The sequence below is a fragment of the Drosophila novamexicana genome, unplaced genomic scaffold, assembly GCF_003285875.2.
Source record: "Drosophila novamexicana strain 15010-1031.04,08,12 unplaced genomic scaffold, DnovRS2.1 tig00001583-arrow-arrow-pilon, whole genome shotgun sequence".
Taxonomy (NCBI): domain Eukaryota; kingdom Metazoa; phylum Arthropoda; class Insecta; order Diptera; family Drosophilidae; genus Drosophila; species Drosophila novamexicana.
The window spans coordinates 534439-552418 of NW_020824868.1; the positions used below are offsets into that span (position 1 = coordinate 534439).

A 17980-nucleotide genomic window follows, 5' to 3' on the forward strand; every position below is an offset into this window, starting at 1 on the left:
ATGTTAATAACATTTGCTTAAATTAGTTTAAAAAGAATTCTGTTAACATATATATAACTATATATATGAAGTTTATTGAAATGCTGTTAATGTTATGTTTATAATAATAACATTTTATAGAAGTAATTTTCAAGAAATATTGTTAACATTATGTTTATATCAATACAATTTTATTGATTTGCATTTTCAAAGCTGTTAACATTATGTAAATATAAATAAAATTTGAATGAACTGATTGTAAGGAAATGTCAATATTATAGTTATATTAAGAAAAATTCAAATGTAAAAAAAATATTTTATAAAATTAATTTTTAAGAAATGTTAACAACATTTTGCTTATATAATTAACATTTCAGACAACTGATTTATGAAAAATGTATTTTTATATTCTTTCGAAGTCGAAGACATCGTCTAAAAGTTGACTACGTTAAACGAGCTGCGGATATGGCCGACTATTTAAAGATATATTAAATATCTTCTAGCCCCAACAATTCTGGCTGTTTATTATTATTTTATTATACAAATATTTTTTGCCTACTCTGTGCCATGTGAAACTCGTACAAAAAGAGAACTCAAGCAAGCATAGAAAAGCTCAAATACTTTATGGGAACAAAATCTATGCCCAGCTCAATTGTATGCTCTATAAGAAAGAAAAAACCAAAGGTATTGAAATACAAATCGAGCGGCCAGTCTGCCTTCGATGCCAGCCGTTTTATCAGTTGACAAACAAAATATTCGAAAAGTGCAGCGTGGCTGCGTTTCGTGAATTCTCTCACAAGTTTTCAAATTACCAAACAAATTTCTGTTGGCAAATATTTATGCAGATAATGTGGCCCAGGCGGATGACTCATCGGCAACATGATGAACACCAGGCACATCATCATCACGCAGTATGAGTTCTTTTTGTTGTTTCTCTTCTTTTTCTTCCCCCATTTTTTTTTTATTCATTTTTTTTTTTTTGGGTGATTGTTGATCGCTCGCACTTCAAAGCGAAATTTTCAATATGCCGCATTTGCTTTGGCCAAGTCAATTTTTTGCTGCTTCTTCAACGTTTTTATAGTTTATTTTTCATTTTCGGTGGGAGCTGCTCATTAACATGTCATAAACCGCAAGCGAAGTAAAAAGAAAAAGGTTGGACACACAATAAAAAATTGTTGGAATAATAGTAGAAACAATTGATGGCTAGAGCGCAGCGTTTTTTTTTATTTTTTTTTTTTTATCAATTGAACAACAGTTAGCAGCCGCAAGTTTTATTGTTTATAAATCAAATTCATTGTTGTTCTGTGCTCAAGTGCATAATTGTTGGAGGCGAGGAGGCGGCAGGCAGCGCAGTGGGCGATGCATGCGTCCCAAAATGGACCCAAAACATGACATTTGACATGGTATACATATAGATGTAGATATATATAGAAATCCGACTTGTTTGCTGAAGCAGGCGGAGAGCCAATCAAAGCGTATCGCTGACATAAACGTCTGTGCGATCTGCAAACGTCACGTCGTGTCCTGCACAGGCCATCAATTCGGGCAATCAAGTCAATTAAACAAACAACCTAACCGCGCACAGAGCACAGAGCACAGAGTACGGAGCACAGCGTCTGGCTCAGCTACTAGGAGGCCAGATTGGTCTGTTCAAGCTCTGATCGTATCGAGCTGATCGGTAAACGGCAAAACTTAAACACAGTTTGGCACAAAAGCTCGTGAAATTTTTGCAAATTTGCAAAATAATCATTGAGAGCTCTCTGTGCACCAATTCGAAATCAAGACAAAATGTGGTAAATGTGTGCCACAGTGCAGCCAGACGAGGATTGGCCAACAAAAAAAAATTTATAAATAGTAGACAATTGGTGGCAGATGCTAAAGATCAAATACCCTATAGTCTAGATATTCACTATGGTTATATTTAAATATAGCAAAAAACTGTTAAGATATCTTAACAAAATAAAGAAAAAAATATAAGAAATTATTGCCATAAGGCAGTTGATAGTCAGCGTACATGATTTAGTGGCAGATATAAGTAGATATTATGCATGACAGATTGTGAACAATTCTAATAATGTGATTTGATCTGAACTACAATTTGATATGGGCTGCCTGCAGGAAATGGGAGTACAATATAACTAGGAAATATATATCCATGTATGATTTATTAATAACAGATATAGTGAACTAATATTAATACCCAATGCAAGGGTATTAGTGCATAAATATGTAATAGCTCAAGCCTTAGCTGGCTGGCTAAGCTACAGTTACTGTTTCCGACTCAATGGCTGACAAAGTTCAAGCGATGTTATCGCACATTGAGACAGGGAAAGAGCATGCGCCCGAGAGAGCGAGCGAGAGATAGAGAGAGAAAGAGAGCGAGCAGCAGATCACTTACATATGTTAAGACTGCAATGGAGCAGTTTCTAGTGGCCCGATCGTGCCGTTGATGATCAGAGACAGCCACAAAGTCTGCGACAGGGGGGCAGCCAGCGTGCGCACAAGAGACCAAGAGACCAAGAAACGAATAAGCCAAGAGACGAAGCAAATGTACTGCCACATGGCTTGATCATCAGCAACGATCGTTTCAGTCCGAGTCCAGAGAAAATGTCGTAAAACCAACGTCAACGGCAACAAAAAAAAAAAAAAAAAACAAAACGCGGTCGCATTTTTAGGCTAAAAGCTAAAGCGCTTTTATGTAATTGCCAGCTAAAGATAGTGATAGCAAAATATTTGGCCACAAAGAGATACGACTAGTAGAAGAGGACGAAGACGAAGCAGCTAAGCGGCTACCGTTGACTGCAAGCTGTGGAGATCACTCACGATCGCTCAACAGGGACTTTTGTTAAGAAAGAGAGCACATTGTGTTAATGAAAAGCCCAGTTAGAGTCAATAAAGATCAGCGCTTGATCAGATCAGCTTTAGAATATGTCAAAAGGCAGAGAACAGGTTAAACAGACTTACTTAAACGACAGCTTGATTGTGCCTTAGCTCAGTTTAATTACTGATCAAGGCGCAAAAGTGTACAAGATCACACGCGATCAGCTTTAAAATGATTTCAAATAATGGCATAAATAAGTAAATGTGGGCTAATTAATGAATTTAATGGCAATAAACTGTAAAGCAGCAGCCAATGAAGATCAGTCGTAACGCTTTGATCTGTCAGAGATGAGCTTGAAATGCTGAAATAGCTTTCGATGGGCTAACAAATACTACATGAGCTTCATTTAAAGTGCTCAACGAAAGCGCCCTCAATCGTGCTGTAGATCATGCAAAGATCACTGAAAGCTGATCATGCCAGTCGCAAGTCGCTCGAGAAAGGGAGGGAGACAGAGTGAGGGCTGGCTGCTTGGCAATGCAATCGATGTTCAAACACTGGCGAGCACAATGCACGCCCAGGGTTTGGTTTTTTATTTCTTCTTTTGTTTTAATTATGCCATGTTCGCAGACTCGTAAAATTTTGACAGAGTCTGTCAAAATTGAAAACAAGTACGCGCCGCGTAAAGCGCGTCGCAACCATATCATAACTCAGCTCAAGTTATGCGTTGCGTACGTGCCACATTTGTTTGAGCCGCATTCGCATGTGATTTATTACAAAAGCCGACCGACAAAAATGACAACAAAAAACAAAAAAAAACACAAAAGTAGAAAAGAAAAGAAAACCAAATGCATTGCCACAAAATAGAGGCACAACAAAATGTTGCAAGCACTTGTAGTGAAAAAAAAAGGAGCCTGATAATTTAAACATAATCGGCAAAACCGGGCAGAGGCACGAAGTTGAGTCGCGCCTCGTCTCCGGCTCCTGAGTCTCTTGTGCGGGCGGTGCGCTTTTGTCTGCCATAAAGGAAATTGAATTTCAGCTCAGTTTCAATCCTTTCGGTTGTCGTTTTTTTTCTTTTTTTTTTTATTACTCTCATTGTCTAGACGTATTTCAGGCGAATTCTTCATTCGTTTGGCTTGCTTTGTTTAGCGGGCCAAGAAATGTCAATGCGCATTGATGCCAGAGCCTCAATTTCAATTTGTGTTTTTTTTTTTCGCGTGTGTCCTTGGAATGACCGCAATTGATTGACATATGCAAATTGTTGCTGTCAAGCAGCCCAAAACTTATGCTAATAACTGAGCAAATCAATTCAAGTTCATGGCCAATATATTTGACAGCCCAGACCTGCCCTGGCCCGCCTTGCCCCTTTGCCAAGCTGCTGTTGCCGCATAAATTAGCATTAATTGACGCGCCTCTCGGAGACAGAAACGCTGTAAACTAGTCCTAATTAATGAACACTTCCTTCCGCTGGCTTTCTATATTTGCATATATATATACATATGTGTGTTTAGCTGGGATTTACTTACGCGCAGTAGGATTTGCCATTCGCTTGTGTGATGCATGTGCCGCCATTTTTGCAGCCCAATGTGGTGCAGGAAATGGCCAGAGAGGTGCCGGTTTCTGTGAATATGAAACAAAAATTGATTAGAATACGATTTATAATATATTACAGTATTTAAATTATTACAGTACTTTCCAATAAAGTTATATATCGCTCCAAATATATATACATATATCGTTTCCAATTTTTAATCAACAATTATAGTATTTGTAATTTGGATTAACATATCAATTTAGAATTAAATAAATAAATAAGAAAATAGATCTAAAAATATGTTTTCAACTAATTTATGAATATCAACAACTATGATTGTTATTCAATAATTATTTAAATGCCTTAAAATTCTCATTTATGTTTATATTTTATAATTAAAATTTACACATATCTTTATGTTAAAAATGTTAGATAAACTGGCTCGACAGACGCCCTTCGAAAGGCCCTGAGAAGTTCGACAAAATCAACATTATATATTCAAAATATACAATCGAAAATCTCACAAATATTAATTGTACATTTTTGTATATTTATTAAAAATATTTCAATAGATATCAACAAATGTACATATTTATTGTATAGACATTAGCATGCAATTCTGGCATGTCTAGAGTGTTTGGCCCAAAAGGCAAGAGTTTCGTATTTCCCTGCTCTATGCGCTCATCGAGTTGTTGTTGTTGGGGCTAGGCCCATGGCATAGCCGGCATGTCAAAGCCGACGCATAGCGTTGACAACAACGTACAGCAAATCGCAAGAAGAAGAAGAAGAAGAGCACAAACGAACAACAACAACAACAAATAAATAAGGTTCAGTGCACTTCAACTGGCCAACAGCGAGAAGGGGAGCTTCGTAAAGTAAAAAGCTTGTGCAATTTGCTGCTGGCAGCAAAGAAGAAGACACGACAAAACCGACAATATGCTTATATGTACGTATTTCATTGAAAAAAGTTGACACACAAATTAAACAAACGTGCCGCGCGCCAAATCGCCCCAATGTTTGCTAATTGGGCGTGTGGCGATTTCCTGCCACGACAGCGGCACAGCCAGCGAGCAGTTACTCTAGAGTGGGGCACGGCGGGGTGAGTGGGGGGTGAGTCGGGCTGGCAGCAGACAACAGGCGACAATAAGTTTTGATTGCCCAGCACAATAAATAAATAGCTTTGTCTTCGCAACGAGCGCAAAAAAAATTTAAAAAAAAAACACTAACGACAAAAAGGCAGCAAAAGAAATATATCATAAACTTTGGCAGCACTTGACGCCCCCCTCCCTCCGCTTCCAACCCCTATACATACATATACATACATGTACATATATATATATATGTGTGTATATATATATATATGGATATGCATGTGCTAGCTAACCATTTTTTGTTTCACTGTGCGCCGCCGCTTGGCATTCGAAATGCAACACGAAATTGTCGCGAATACGTAAACATAAATTTCGCATTTGAATGATCGATGGGCCAGACAGACACACACAAAAAATAAAAAGAAGAAGAAGGAAAAAAAGGCAAATAAGCCCGGTATAAATCTTGGCCCAGCGAAATTTCAAGCCTGAGTCATACGCGGCGTATGCATTATATTGCGAAATTATTTTATTTTATGCGAACACAGCAGCAGCGGGAGCAGCAACATGTTGCCGCACCGACACGCAGCAACATGTTGCTATACATTGTTGATTGTCTTAATTTTTTGCAACATTATGTAGCCAGCTGCGCATTGCCTGTCTGCACATCTGTGAGTCTGTGTGTGTGTGTGTGTGTGTGTGTGTGTATAAACTAATTGACCTCAATTAGTACAGCATAAAAAAATATAAAAAAAAAACAGAAAAAATATAAAAAGACCAGCAAAATGTTTCATTCGCATTGTTAAGGTGCGGTTCTTGGGAGCAAAAAGAACAAATACGCCGAAGATTATTTGCATTATTATCTTGAAAGCCTGATCAAGTAATATTTCATTTTAAATGCGCGGTTTTGGCTGAGCTTTTATCAAAAAACATATGACACGAGGCAACAAAAGGACCAAAACACAAGCTTTTTGCTTGAGATTTTGCAATAAATCAACACAGCTCAGTTCAGAAGCTTTCAAAGGCATTCAAAGGATTAATTGTGTAGAACAACTCGAGCTTGAGCAACAGCTTCTACAATAAATAACAAAAGCTTTAGTTCAGAAGCTTTTACATGACTAATTGCTCCTTTCAGAAGTTTTTAAATGATTGTATGTATGGAAATAATCAAGCTTAATTCTTCTGTTTCTACAACAAATAAACAAAGCTCTGATCATAAACTTTCAATAGCATTAAAGGGCTATGAAAAAATCAAGTTTTAAGCTCGATTTCCTATAATAAATAAACAAGGCTTGTTCCAAACTTTCATCAAAAGCATGAATAAGCTTAATTGTATTTTTTTTGTACAAATTAAAAAACCAAAAATCTGTATTGCATCCTTTTCTAACACTAAACTAATCAACTACTTAAGCAACTAGTTTTAATTTATTCACTAGCTACTGTGAACTAATTTGTGACTGCTGCTCCGGCACGCTCCGCCCCCTTCTTCAACGAGCGGCCGTGAGTCACTTGGCCAGCTGCAGCTGAAAAAAAAAACTGTCAACTTCTCCGCATGTTTTTTTTTTTTGCTATTTCTATTTTGTGTTTCTTTTTTTTTTTAGTCTCGGGTAAGCTTTGTAATCTGTTTGGTTTGCCGCTGTGGGCGTGGCCAGTTTGGCTTTAATGAATTAACAGGCCACGCTGGGCCATTCAACGCTTCATCGACAGAGCGTGAAACGCTTTTATTTATATTTTTTTTTTTGTTTTGATTTTTATAATGTACCTTTTTTTTTTATTGCGTGTGATTTACCGCACAATGAAAAGCGCTATACAAATCTGTTGGCGCACTTGTTTGGGCCTTTTGCACGGGCGTTTAGTCGGACGCTTGGCGATGCAAGCAAGTGTAACGTGTTGCCAGCCCACTTACACTAGTCAGAGACCCCTCCACCCCACTCCGCCCTCGCACTCAGGTGCTCTGACGTGTTGTTTAGACAAATGAGCGGTTAATTGCTCGTGTTGCTGCAGCTGCACATAACTAGGTGTAAGTTGTAGCATAATTTAATGAATGCCAATAATATTATACTTGAGCTCACGCAGAAGTCGCATCCTGTTGATCAATCTTTGCTCTTTAAATAATCGTACTTTGATTCAATATCTATTCATAAGTTAATCACAGGCCTAATCCACTTGACTAACCTAATTGCTCTTTTGCCAACTAGATCTCTAATCTCTCTCTCTCTCTCAAATGTTTTTCCACCAATTAAGCCTGGCATGGCTCCGGCTTCTCTGTATACGTATTACAGGGTATTCTTTCTTTAAGTCGAAAACTAGGATCTTGTGTGGAGCATTTTTGTTTTATCAAAATATCTTGACCACACACAGAATTTGAAAACTTCATGCAAAATTCTTTTAGACGGTCATAAATATTGGCAAAATATCAAACTCAACAATCATGAGCTTCATTATTTTCACGTCTCTCACATATCAAAAGGCAAATGTCTACAAGGATATTATATCTTGATTTTCTTAATTATTAATAAACATTTGTAATATTGTCTTTCAGTTTGTGGGCCAGTTAGTGCGCCGAAACGTCAGCTCCGTGTTTTGTCAGCTGTGTGATAAACTGTCGCCCATGTGGCGTTGCGAAGGAGGCGGGGTTAGTGTGTGTGTGTGTGTGTGTGTGTGTGTGTGTGTGTGTGTGTGTGTGTGTGTGTGTGTATGTGTGTGCGTGTGTATGGCAGGGGTTGCAAACAAATGTCAGTGGCCGTTATAAATGGCGCTTATCGAATTGAAATTTTTCGCCGCTGCCACACACACACACACACACACACACGCAGGCAGGCGCACACACACACACTAAGCAAATAACAAACAAAAGCCACCCAAAAACGCTATCAGCATAATAAGCAACAGCAGCAACAGCAACATCAACAATAACAACAAAAGCAGCAACAACAGCGGCGAAACTAAAACTAAAACAAAGACAAAAAACCAAAAAGAAAAAAAACACAGCAACAACTTCGACAGCGACAAGTAAAATAGCAACAACAACAAGAAGAAGAAACAAAAAACACATAAAAGCTACAACAACAAAAACAAAACCACGGCCAAAAATTTCTCACGCTTTTCTCCAGCGTGCAAAGGCGCGCACTATAAATACATATAAACAATTTTTTATGTGTGTATACACACAAGCATATAGATATGTTTAACATATTATATATATCAAATATATATACTATATATATATAAATAAAACTATCAACAAACCGCAGAGCGCAGTTATAAAGCAAAACGGCATATATCATAAAATAAAATAACAATTTATTTAACAACAAAATGATAATAAACTGTTAAATTGAGCCCCCGCTCGGCTCCCTTCCAAAAAAACCGCATTACCCACACAACATGCGCTGGGTGGAAGGGATGGGGCGGTCGGGGCGTTATAAAACGGTATTGCCTTAATTGTACAGTTACACATAGCAAATGATCTTTCAGTCCAATCAAACGCATATAACCTTCACATATTCAAAAATTGCACGACCAGGGGATACCCCGAACCTTCTTCTACCCACACCAAATGCAGCTTTGGGTAGGGAGAGGGTGGAGGGGTGGAAATAAAAGATACTAGACTTGTATAAACTATTCCAGTCAACTTCGTTGACTCTAGACTTGAAGACCTAAGAGATTTGCTCAAAAGCAGGATTTCGATATCGATTGTTGACCGATTACTTGGAAACGGGGCAAGGTTTCGATTAACGGAGGATCTACGGAAAGACGGCCGGACAGGGTAGGGTAGGGAGATGCTTCCTTCTGCCTGTTACATACATTTGCCCACAACCAATATACCCCTTTTAGCCCCATTCATATAGAGAGTACTGGAAATTAGAAACGCCTTCGAAAGCAAAGTGTGCCAATTAGCAAGCGGGCACTGTACTTTATGAATGCGAGCGTGAAAGCGTAGTTATTCGAGTCACAGTAAGGTTTTTATTTTTTTAATTAGATTATGTTTCTTATCAATGAAAAACTATTAAGAAAACTAAATAACATGCATGGCATATTTAAAAGAATTGAATAGCTTATCAAAAACTCGATGAGCATAGCATAAAATGCATTTTCATTCATTTCGCATTCAATAAAGTCGCAGTTCGGCAAGACAATGCAAAATGCTCGGTCCCAAGACCCAGTTTTATCTTGAAGGGGAGCTAAGGGGGGCAACAACAACAACAACAACAACAACAACATTTGCAACATGCAAGTGTATATGTTTCTTTTTTTTTGTAATATTTACAAGGAAACGAGCCTCTTCGTGTGCCACAATCTCGAAAAGCTTTAAACGAGCGTCATAAATTCTACTACCGAAACTTCGATATGCCCGAGTTCTCAGGCTTTATCTAAACTAGAAATATGTATGTATGTACATATATTCGCGTCCGAGGCTCAACAAAATTATGCATGTTTCTACATGTACAAATGTCAGAGAATTTTAGTAGGAATTTCGTCATAATACGTAAAACGTTTTTTTATGAAGAAGAAATTAAAAAATACTACAATTAAATGCTCTATACTAACTAAGGCGTTGAACTTTCATTAGTTTAAACATAAAGAGTGATCTTAAAATGAATGCTGCAACAGATTATGATTTGACATTTTCCAGTTCCAGCAACAGCCCGAAATAAATAACAATTTCTATGCAGCTGAAGATTATCTTAATATACATACATATGATCGTACCTATGATTGTACCCAGATGATCGCATATGGATCATCCAAGAATCATCTACGGATTCTGAGTGTTGGGCTTAAGTTTTTTATATTTTATCGCTGCAGTTGCAATTCAGCTGCGATCGGCCTTGTTTGAGCGAAGCTTTAACCCAGCTATCGGCTGTTAGCTTTAGCTGAGGATCAGCTCGGATTGTCTGCTTTGCAATTGGCATGTTGATAAGACTTCAGATGGCAAATTGCGACGCAAATGTTGCAGCTTCTGCCCCCCCCCCCCCCCCCCTCCCCATCCTCCTCCTCTCTCTCTCTCTCTCACCCGCGCTTGTGTGCAGCTTGGCTCTTCTGGATTCTGATAAGTCTGAGGCGATTCCAATAAGCTCCTCAAACAGTTCACAGGCGGCGGCATCTGTGTTGCTCACAAGTGCTGACAAATTGTTGCGGGGGCGCTGAGTTCGAGGGGGGGTAGGGGGCGGCTGCCAAAGCGTGGAGGTGGCTGCCACAACAATGAAAAGCTAAATAAAAATAAATAGTCGCCCCATAAATAATGTGTAATAGCAAATAGAAAACGAAAGACGAACAACACGAAAGCCACTCGGCTGCAGAGGCGTCCAACAACGTGAACGTTGTAATAACAGCAGCAAGGCGGGTAGAGAGGGGGTGCGGGTCAGAGGAGGTGGGGAGGTGGAGACCTGGAGACGGGGGGTGTGTGGTATCTAGCGGTGACTGCGGTGGCAGCAAAATGCGGAAAGATTGTAAAGTGTTAATGAAAAAGTAGCTCCAAGTGGTCTTCCCCCACCCCCCACTCCCCTCTCACTCTCTCTGCAGACGAAGCGCAGCATAGAAAAGTCGTATGAAAAAAAAAAACAAGACCCAAACAACCGAACAGCGAGTGTGGGAACCGAACCGAACGAACCCCATCAACAGCACACGAACAATCGTTACGACGCGACGGTTCAGTTCGGTTCGGTTCGGTTCGTTTTCTATACAGATTTTCTAAATACCCTAACCGATGGGTATTCCAATTTTGTCAGGCCATTCAAGCTAACTGTGCCTATATTCAATCTGAACAAGCTCAGAGATTTCTTTTTTCGTTGAAACTTAAAATCTTCTTATCTAACCAATATCGGATTACTATAGCTGCCATAGGCACAACTCCTACTTATCTGTATATATTGAAACTAACTAATCTAGCTCGCATTTATCATATTTGTATCTATCGCATAACAAGCTAATCGTACACACATACGTACATGTATGCCACATATATCTGGTAGGATATTTGATGTGCGGCATTTCTTGGTTTTCTTTTTAGAGGCTACTTGTCGCAGTGTACAAGAGCATGGAATTCTTGCGGTCTACGTCTGTCGGCTCCATTTCTATAATTTACCCGACGCGTCGCAACGTCTTCAGCTCTGATAGATTAATAGGCCACAGTCAAGCCACTCGAGGGGGTTGCGGAGGGAGAATGCGAGAGAGAGAGATAACAAAGCCGCCCAAGACGTTCCAAATGCAACTCAACCCTCCCTCCCCCGTTCACTTGAAGTCGGTAATCATTCGTCCGGGTGGGTTACTATCTGTCAGTTGGCGGAGTACTCGGAATACTAGTAATTGGATCATCGCTGGAGCGACGTTCAGTTGGGTTTGGGTTTGGGAGGATGTTGTGGTTTTTGTGGTCTGTCTGCTTCTTCAAATTCTTCTAGGTTTTTAAATATTTAGCTGCATAATGATTAGAATTAGATATTTGAGCAATAAATGAAATGTGCACGATAAAGCGAACAAAGCAAACAAAACATTCAAGTTGATACAAAAGTAAGATGTTTCCGAGCTCTACAGCTACACACATAATTGTATACTACTATTAATATATTTGTGATTATATTTAATTAATATTATATTGTATATATATAGTGTGCAAATGTTCAAGAATTATTTCTATGGCTTTGCACGTTTGTTCATAACATAAACTCGGGGGTTAATGCAACTTACTTCGATCAGAAATCATGTGGCATTGCCCTCAGTGTGTGTGTGTGTCAGACCTACCCTACGCACCCTCACCCTCAATGCTACGTAATTGAGCGCATGATAACCACAACAACAACAACAACAACAACAAGAACAACAACAATGAGCCAAATGGGCCAGCTGCAAAGTTGTTGGTAAGCTGTGCGAGAATTTGGGTTTTGCTTTTTGCCTCGATTGGTAATTGAAGTGCACTTGAAACCATATGCGACACTTTGCGCTGCAGCAGAGACATTGACACCCCCAACCCCAAAGAGGAAGCAGCAGCAGCGGCAGCGGCAGAAGTGGCAGCAACCCCTGGCAAAGGGCAGCAGCGAGTTGCACAAATGGGACGAGGGGCAGGGAGAAGGCGATGACTATATGATGGCCGGGCAACGTGGGAACAAAACAAGAATGAGACAGAGAGAGAGAAAGAGAGAGAGAGAGAGAGAGAGAGAGAGAGAGAGAGAGAGAGCGCGCTAAATAGAGAGAGGGGCGTATGAAGACAACAGAAGACACCCTCATGAGCTCGTCCAAATGCGCGGCAAAGCCAACTGAGTCGTAAATGGCTGCGCAGGCGCACACACAACACATAACACACACACACTGACACACACACACACACACAAACACACACGCACACAATCTCTCACACACTCAGAAGCACACACAGCTGTATTAAAAGGGTAGAAGTTTAAAATCCATATTAATAATGTGGCATATGAGCGATATTATGCCAGGCTCTCCCTCTCTCCCTCGCTCTCTCTCTCTCCCTTCCTCTCTCTCTCGCTCGCCCGCTCTGTCATTGTCGCTGTGTGTACTTTAAATAAAGTGAAGCATTTAACACTTCCGGCAGACAACAACAACAACAACAAGAAAGCAACATCGTGTGAATGTTTGGTTAAGTTTGTTTTTCTTTTCTGTTTTTTTTTAATACCCTGTACAAAGTGTATAAAAAAGAGTATCATCAAGCTGGGCTTGTCTGCCAAAGGGTTCTACTATAAAGTATATGCAGATGTATCTAAAAGACGAGTCAATCTAAGGAGAAGGCGCCTTCATATGCAAAAGAAGACACATACGCACAAAATCGATAAATATCGATTGCAAAACTGAGCATCAATCGTCGTATATTAAGTGCAAGAGCTGAAGCTTTTCATATGGGTAGACTGAAAAGGGGTTTACTTAACTTGTGATATCCTTACAGTGCAGGGTATCCTCACGCAAGCTTGTTTTTGTTTAGACATCCAAAGGCTTCAAAGTTTGTTTGTCGCCTTTGCTAATTGTTTAAGCTAGATACAAAGTATAAAGTTGGTAACGCGGTGGCGCCACTTGTTGCAAGCAGCAGCAGAGCGAGGGAGAGAGGACGAGAGTGGGGAGAGAGTCTTTTTTTTTAGCAGCTCGCTAATTGCGCAAAGGGTCTCAATAGGCAAATACACACACCTATAAATGCACACATACAGACACATATAGACATATATGCACACATATATATGTTAATTCGTGCAGCTATAAACTAGAATTCGACTCCATTAACTTGTGTGTTGAGTGCCTCGTTGAGCAGCTGCCATTTGAATGCAGTTTGATATCTCGCTCGGCCAGTTAACCAAATGAATTCAAAAGATACTCTAATGATCGCCTTCGGTCTTCGAGGGAGCATTTAATGATCGTTGCCGTATGCATTAATTAGTTTCAAGCTGCTTAAATGAAATGCTACAGCAAGATATTTTTCAATGCGCTCAAGTGATCGTCATGAGTTAACAGATAACTGGCTATATAGACATACTGCAAGTACTTACAGATATTTTTTTTATTTAGCCAAGTATTCGGAATCAATATACATATATCTTTTAAAGATTTTATAGCTTTGCATAGCATAATCTATTATGATTGTCATTTTATTTGTGGTCCACGAATTTCTTAGCTATATAATAATATTTTCTTAACTATTCATCAGAGCTTAGCTGGCTCTTTGGTTCAACAAGGGGCATAAAATATATTTTATGCACTAGACATTATCAATATAGGCATATCTGAGGAATATAGAGAGGTTTATCATGATAGGTATTTCTTCTTTTGATTGATCTCTAGTACATAGTTTCAATATTTTGTAGCTTATGTGGTATTAACATTAAAAGTTATTGCAAAGATGGGACATTTATAATAAAGGGGAAGGAGGACATAATGCGTAATACTCTCTCTCTCTCTCTCTCTTTCTGATGGGGTCGGTCTCTCATCTGATCTGCGACCTTTCTTAGGCTAAGATCGCGTTCAATGGCAGGCATTTCTGCTAGGCATATGTATTTTTTGTATTTGAACTCAATGCAATCCGCACGATCGGCATTTTCTTTTAGTTTTAAGTTATGTGATCTGTTAAATCGAAATGCTCACTTCCTTTCTGATCAAGCAATTTATATTTTAATACATATATATCTTATTACTGGGCAATTCCTTCCGGCACATGTTCTCTTAAATATGCCTGAACCGTTCATTAAGCTAAATCTTTACTTTTTCGTATTTATTGAACTGCTTTCATTTGCATCATATTCTATATTTCCAAGTTATATTTTAGCAATGTCAAATTGTTGTTCAGTCTGATCTCTAGACATATTCAAAGACATCAACTGCATTTGATACTCTCCCAACATGGTCTAAGCACTTTATCTATGCCTTTGACTTATGGGAATGCGTTGCTGATCTTGGGTTGATCCACTTATGGAATGCCAGCGGGAAAACAGCAGATGGACAGATTCTGACACCCAAACAAGAGTCAAGTCGAGACGCGTCGATTTCAGTTTCAGCCTGAGAGACGACACCAAGTGGAAGACATGGCTGAGGGGCATTAAGAAGAAGATTTCTTTCCAGGCAATATGCGCTGCATTTCGATCAGTTTCTCAAGTGTATATAATGATGATTGTCATTGTACACACTAACGCATAGCTAGAGAGTGCGCTGCCTCGCTGACTTTTTCGCCTTTGCCACATTTTGTTGTTAGAAAGAATTTCCATGTCCAGCTCTGAATGAGTTGAGGCTAGAGCTATACAGAAAAGAGATAGCCGCACATAATGTATGTATGTACGTATTCTGTTCGTCTCGCTCGAACATCGCGTGCAACGCAAACGCCTGGGCCTGGGCCTGGCCCTGGCCAAGACTCGAGACTCAAGACAAGACACTTTGGGTAATATCTGTAAAAATTGAGTCGAGCCGAGAGGCAAGAGCACAGACGGCTGAGACGGCTGAGTTTGGCCCGTTCATTTGTTCTCGCTGGCTCGAGGTTGTCAGCCTTTTTGGACCCAAGCCGGGCCCAGGCCATGAAGTGGTTATAAGAATAAGACACGCAAAGCAGAAAGGAGAAAACAGTAAAGCAGAAAAGCAGACCCAAAGACGAGCAAGAAACGACTAAAAATGAAAAAAAACTTGTTCGGTCAGTGCGTATCAAGCAGCATACATGTGTGTGTGTGTGAGAGAGTCTCTCGCTCTATGTGTGTGTGTGTGTGTGTGTGTGTGTGTGTGTGTGTGTGTGTGTGTGTGTGTGTGTGTGTGTGTGTGTGTGTGTGTGTGTGTGTGTGTGTGTGTGTGTGTGTGTGTGTGTGTGTGTGTGTGTGTGTGTGTGTGTGTGTGTGTGTGTGTGTGTGTGTGTGTGTGTGTGTGTGTGTGTGTGTGTGTGTGTGTGTGTGTGTGTGTGTGTGTGTGTGTGTGTGTGTGTGTGTGTGTGTGTGTGTGTGTGTGCTGCGCCCTGGCCATAAAGAAAACTCATTAAACCAGCAGCAGTCAGGCAAGAAGTAGAAGGCGCAAGTCGTTGGCCAAGAGTCGATTGAGGCAAAGAGTTAACTTTAACTGAGGCAAACTGTGGTCTAGCAGCGGTTTACAGGGTATACCAGGGGCAGCTGGTCTCCGTGTCCGTGTGTGTGCTTGTGTGTGTGTGTGTGTGTGTGCGCGCACTAATTCGTGTGGCCATCATTAAAAGTCAATAAACAGACTGCAACTGCTTTGGCCTAATCGTTGATGTTTTTCAGAGATTTAATTACGCTTTAAGCCCAACTGGACAGAGTGCCTGCTTTCATAATTAGTTTAAGCCAAATTGAGCTGGGCAAGCAACATGCAGCCAACTGATCAAACTGATGATCAACTGATGCCAAACAGTTTTGTTCAACCATTTGCGGCATTTTCCCAGCAACGGCAGCCGCCTTGGAAAGTTGTTCGGGCCAACTCTTCTATGGCCAAGGCAACTTTAACTTTGGCTTCAACTTTGATGCTGCTGCTGCTGCTGCTGCTGCTGCTTTTGTTGATGATGGGAACAATGACAGAAAGAGTCATGTTTATGCAATGTCCAATATGTCCAATCGAATCTTCAGCTTTAAGACCGTCGCCGATGGGAAAGCATCCGACAGCGACATTATTTCACAGTCTCTCTGTGATTTCCGGAGCGTCGCCTAATTCTACCTGCCCAGGTTAAAAAAAAGCCCAACGAAAAACCAAATCATCATAAAAAGCACGTCTAAACATTGCAGTCGAAAAGTTCCAGCTGCGGAGTACAGTGTTAACTCGCTAATTAGAATGCTTCCGATTTAGAGAAACTTGACTTTAAGTTGCGCCTAATTCCAATGTCTAGTTAAATGTTAGCAAATTATATTTTAGTATTAATATAAATAAATATATAAATTCAAATATAAACAAATTATATTTCACATTTGCTGATTTCTAGGCAACTCTTTTGATGGGGCTTTCATAAAAATCTACATACAAAAGTTTCTAGAAACTGAAAACAAACAATTTTGGACTCAAGACGTCGAAAACATTTTCTTTTAATATTTCTACTCACTTCAAATCGATGAAAGTTCTCATTTTCGACTTCTGTATTTAACTCTCAATTTACAAAACTGGTTATAGAAAAACCGACTCATGAATCATCGAGATTTACCTTTTAAATTGATATATGTAAGAAAAAGAAGTGACTTAATAATTATTATTATTATTATTTTCCCCTTTTAGCCATAATTTTCTTTAACAATAATACGGTTCCTTTTAAAATAACCTCACTAAAAAATCATGATATCAATTACGAATCATAGAGATAAATATAATTCTTTATATATATTTCTTTTGTACATATTCACAATTATGTTGTTTACAAATAAATAACAACCTTTGACCCCTGATCTTGTAAGAAAAGACTAGAGAACGAGCGGAGATTGATCTGTTAATATCGAAATAACATATAATACAAATTGCACTTGAGCATATACCCATTTTCATTAAGTGTACAGTGTATTAAACAACTTTGGCAGTCTCTTACTTCGCTGCTTCTCTCAATCTGTTTTATCGTTGGCCATGTTGTGCCTGGGTGTGTGCGTGTGTGTGTGTGTGTCGAAAAACAGGATCGTTCGCTAAACGGAACTGCTCCGCAACCTCAACAGCGACAACAATATCTTGACGATGATCATCTCTCTGAAGGTGGTATCAAGTAACAGAGCATTATAATCAATATGTAAGCGGGCCTTTAAACGGGTTTGTTTTCTGCTTTACACTAAAAATACCCTTGCCGAGGGCAAGGGCTAATCCCTGGAAGGCAACATTTCGATTATAAACAGTATATATATATATATATATAATATTTTTATGGCTAAGCTGCATTGAAGGCCAAGTCAAAGGCCTCGCAGCATAATATGATATAGTTATCAAGCAGGCAATCGAAGCTAGTGTGAAAATCGGGTTTGTTTCTTCAGATAACCTGAACCTTTTTAGGGTATTTAATATTCGGCCAGCTAAGCTTTTCGACTCAGGCCAACTGCTGCACTTTATTCAAGTTTTGTTTTTTTCGTTCACTCGTATCTGCTTTCTACTGCTGCATGTTCTTCTTCC

At 39.5% G+C, this 17980-nt stretch overlaps 1 protein-coding gene across 1 annotated transcript in view; it reads right to left on the minus strand.

The window, feature by feature from the left end:
- The window catches only part of LOC115768062 (neurogenic locus Notch protein), a 48723-nt gene that overhangs the window by 26176 nt on the left and 4567 nt on the right, over positions 1–17980 (minus strand). The window contains exon 2 of the mRNA XM_030712504.1: positions 4327–4420. Coding sequence (XP_030568364.1) covers positions 4327–4420 — 94 coding nt within the window. The remainder of the gene's footprint in view (positions 1–4326; positions 4421–17980) is intronic.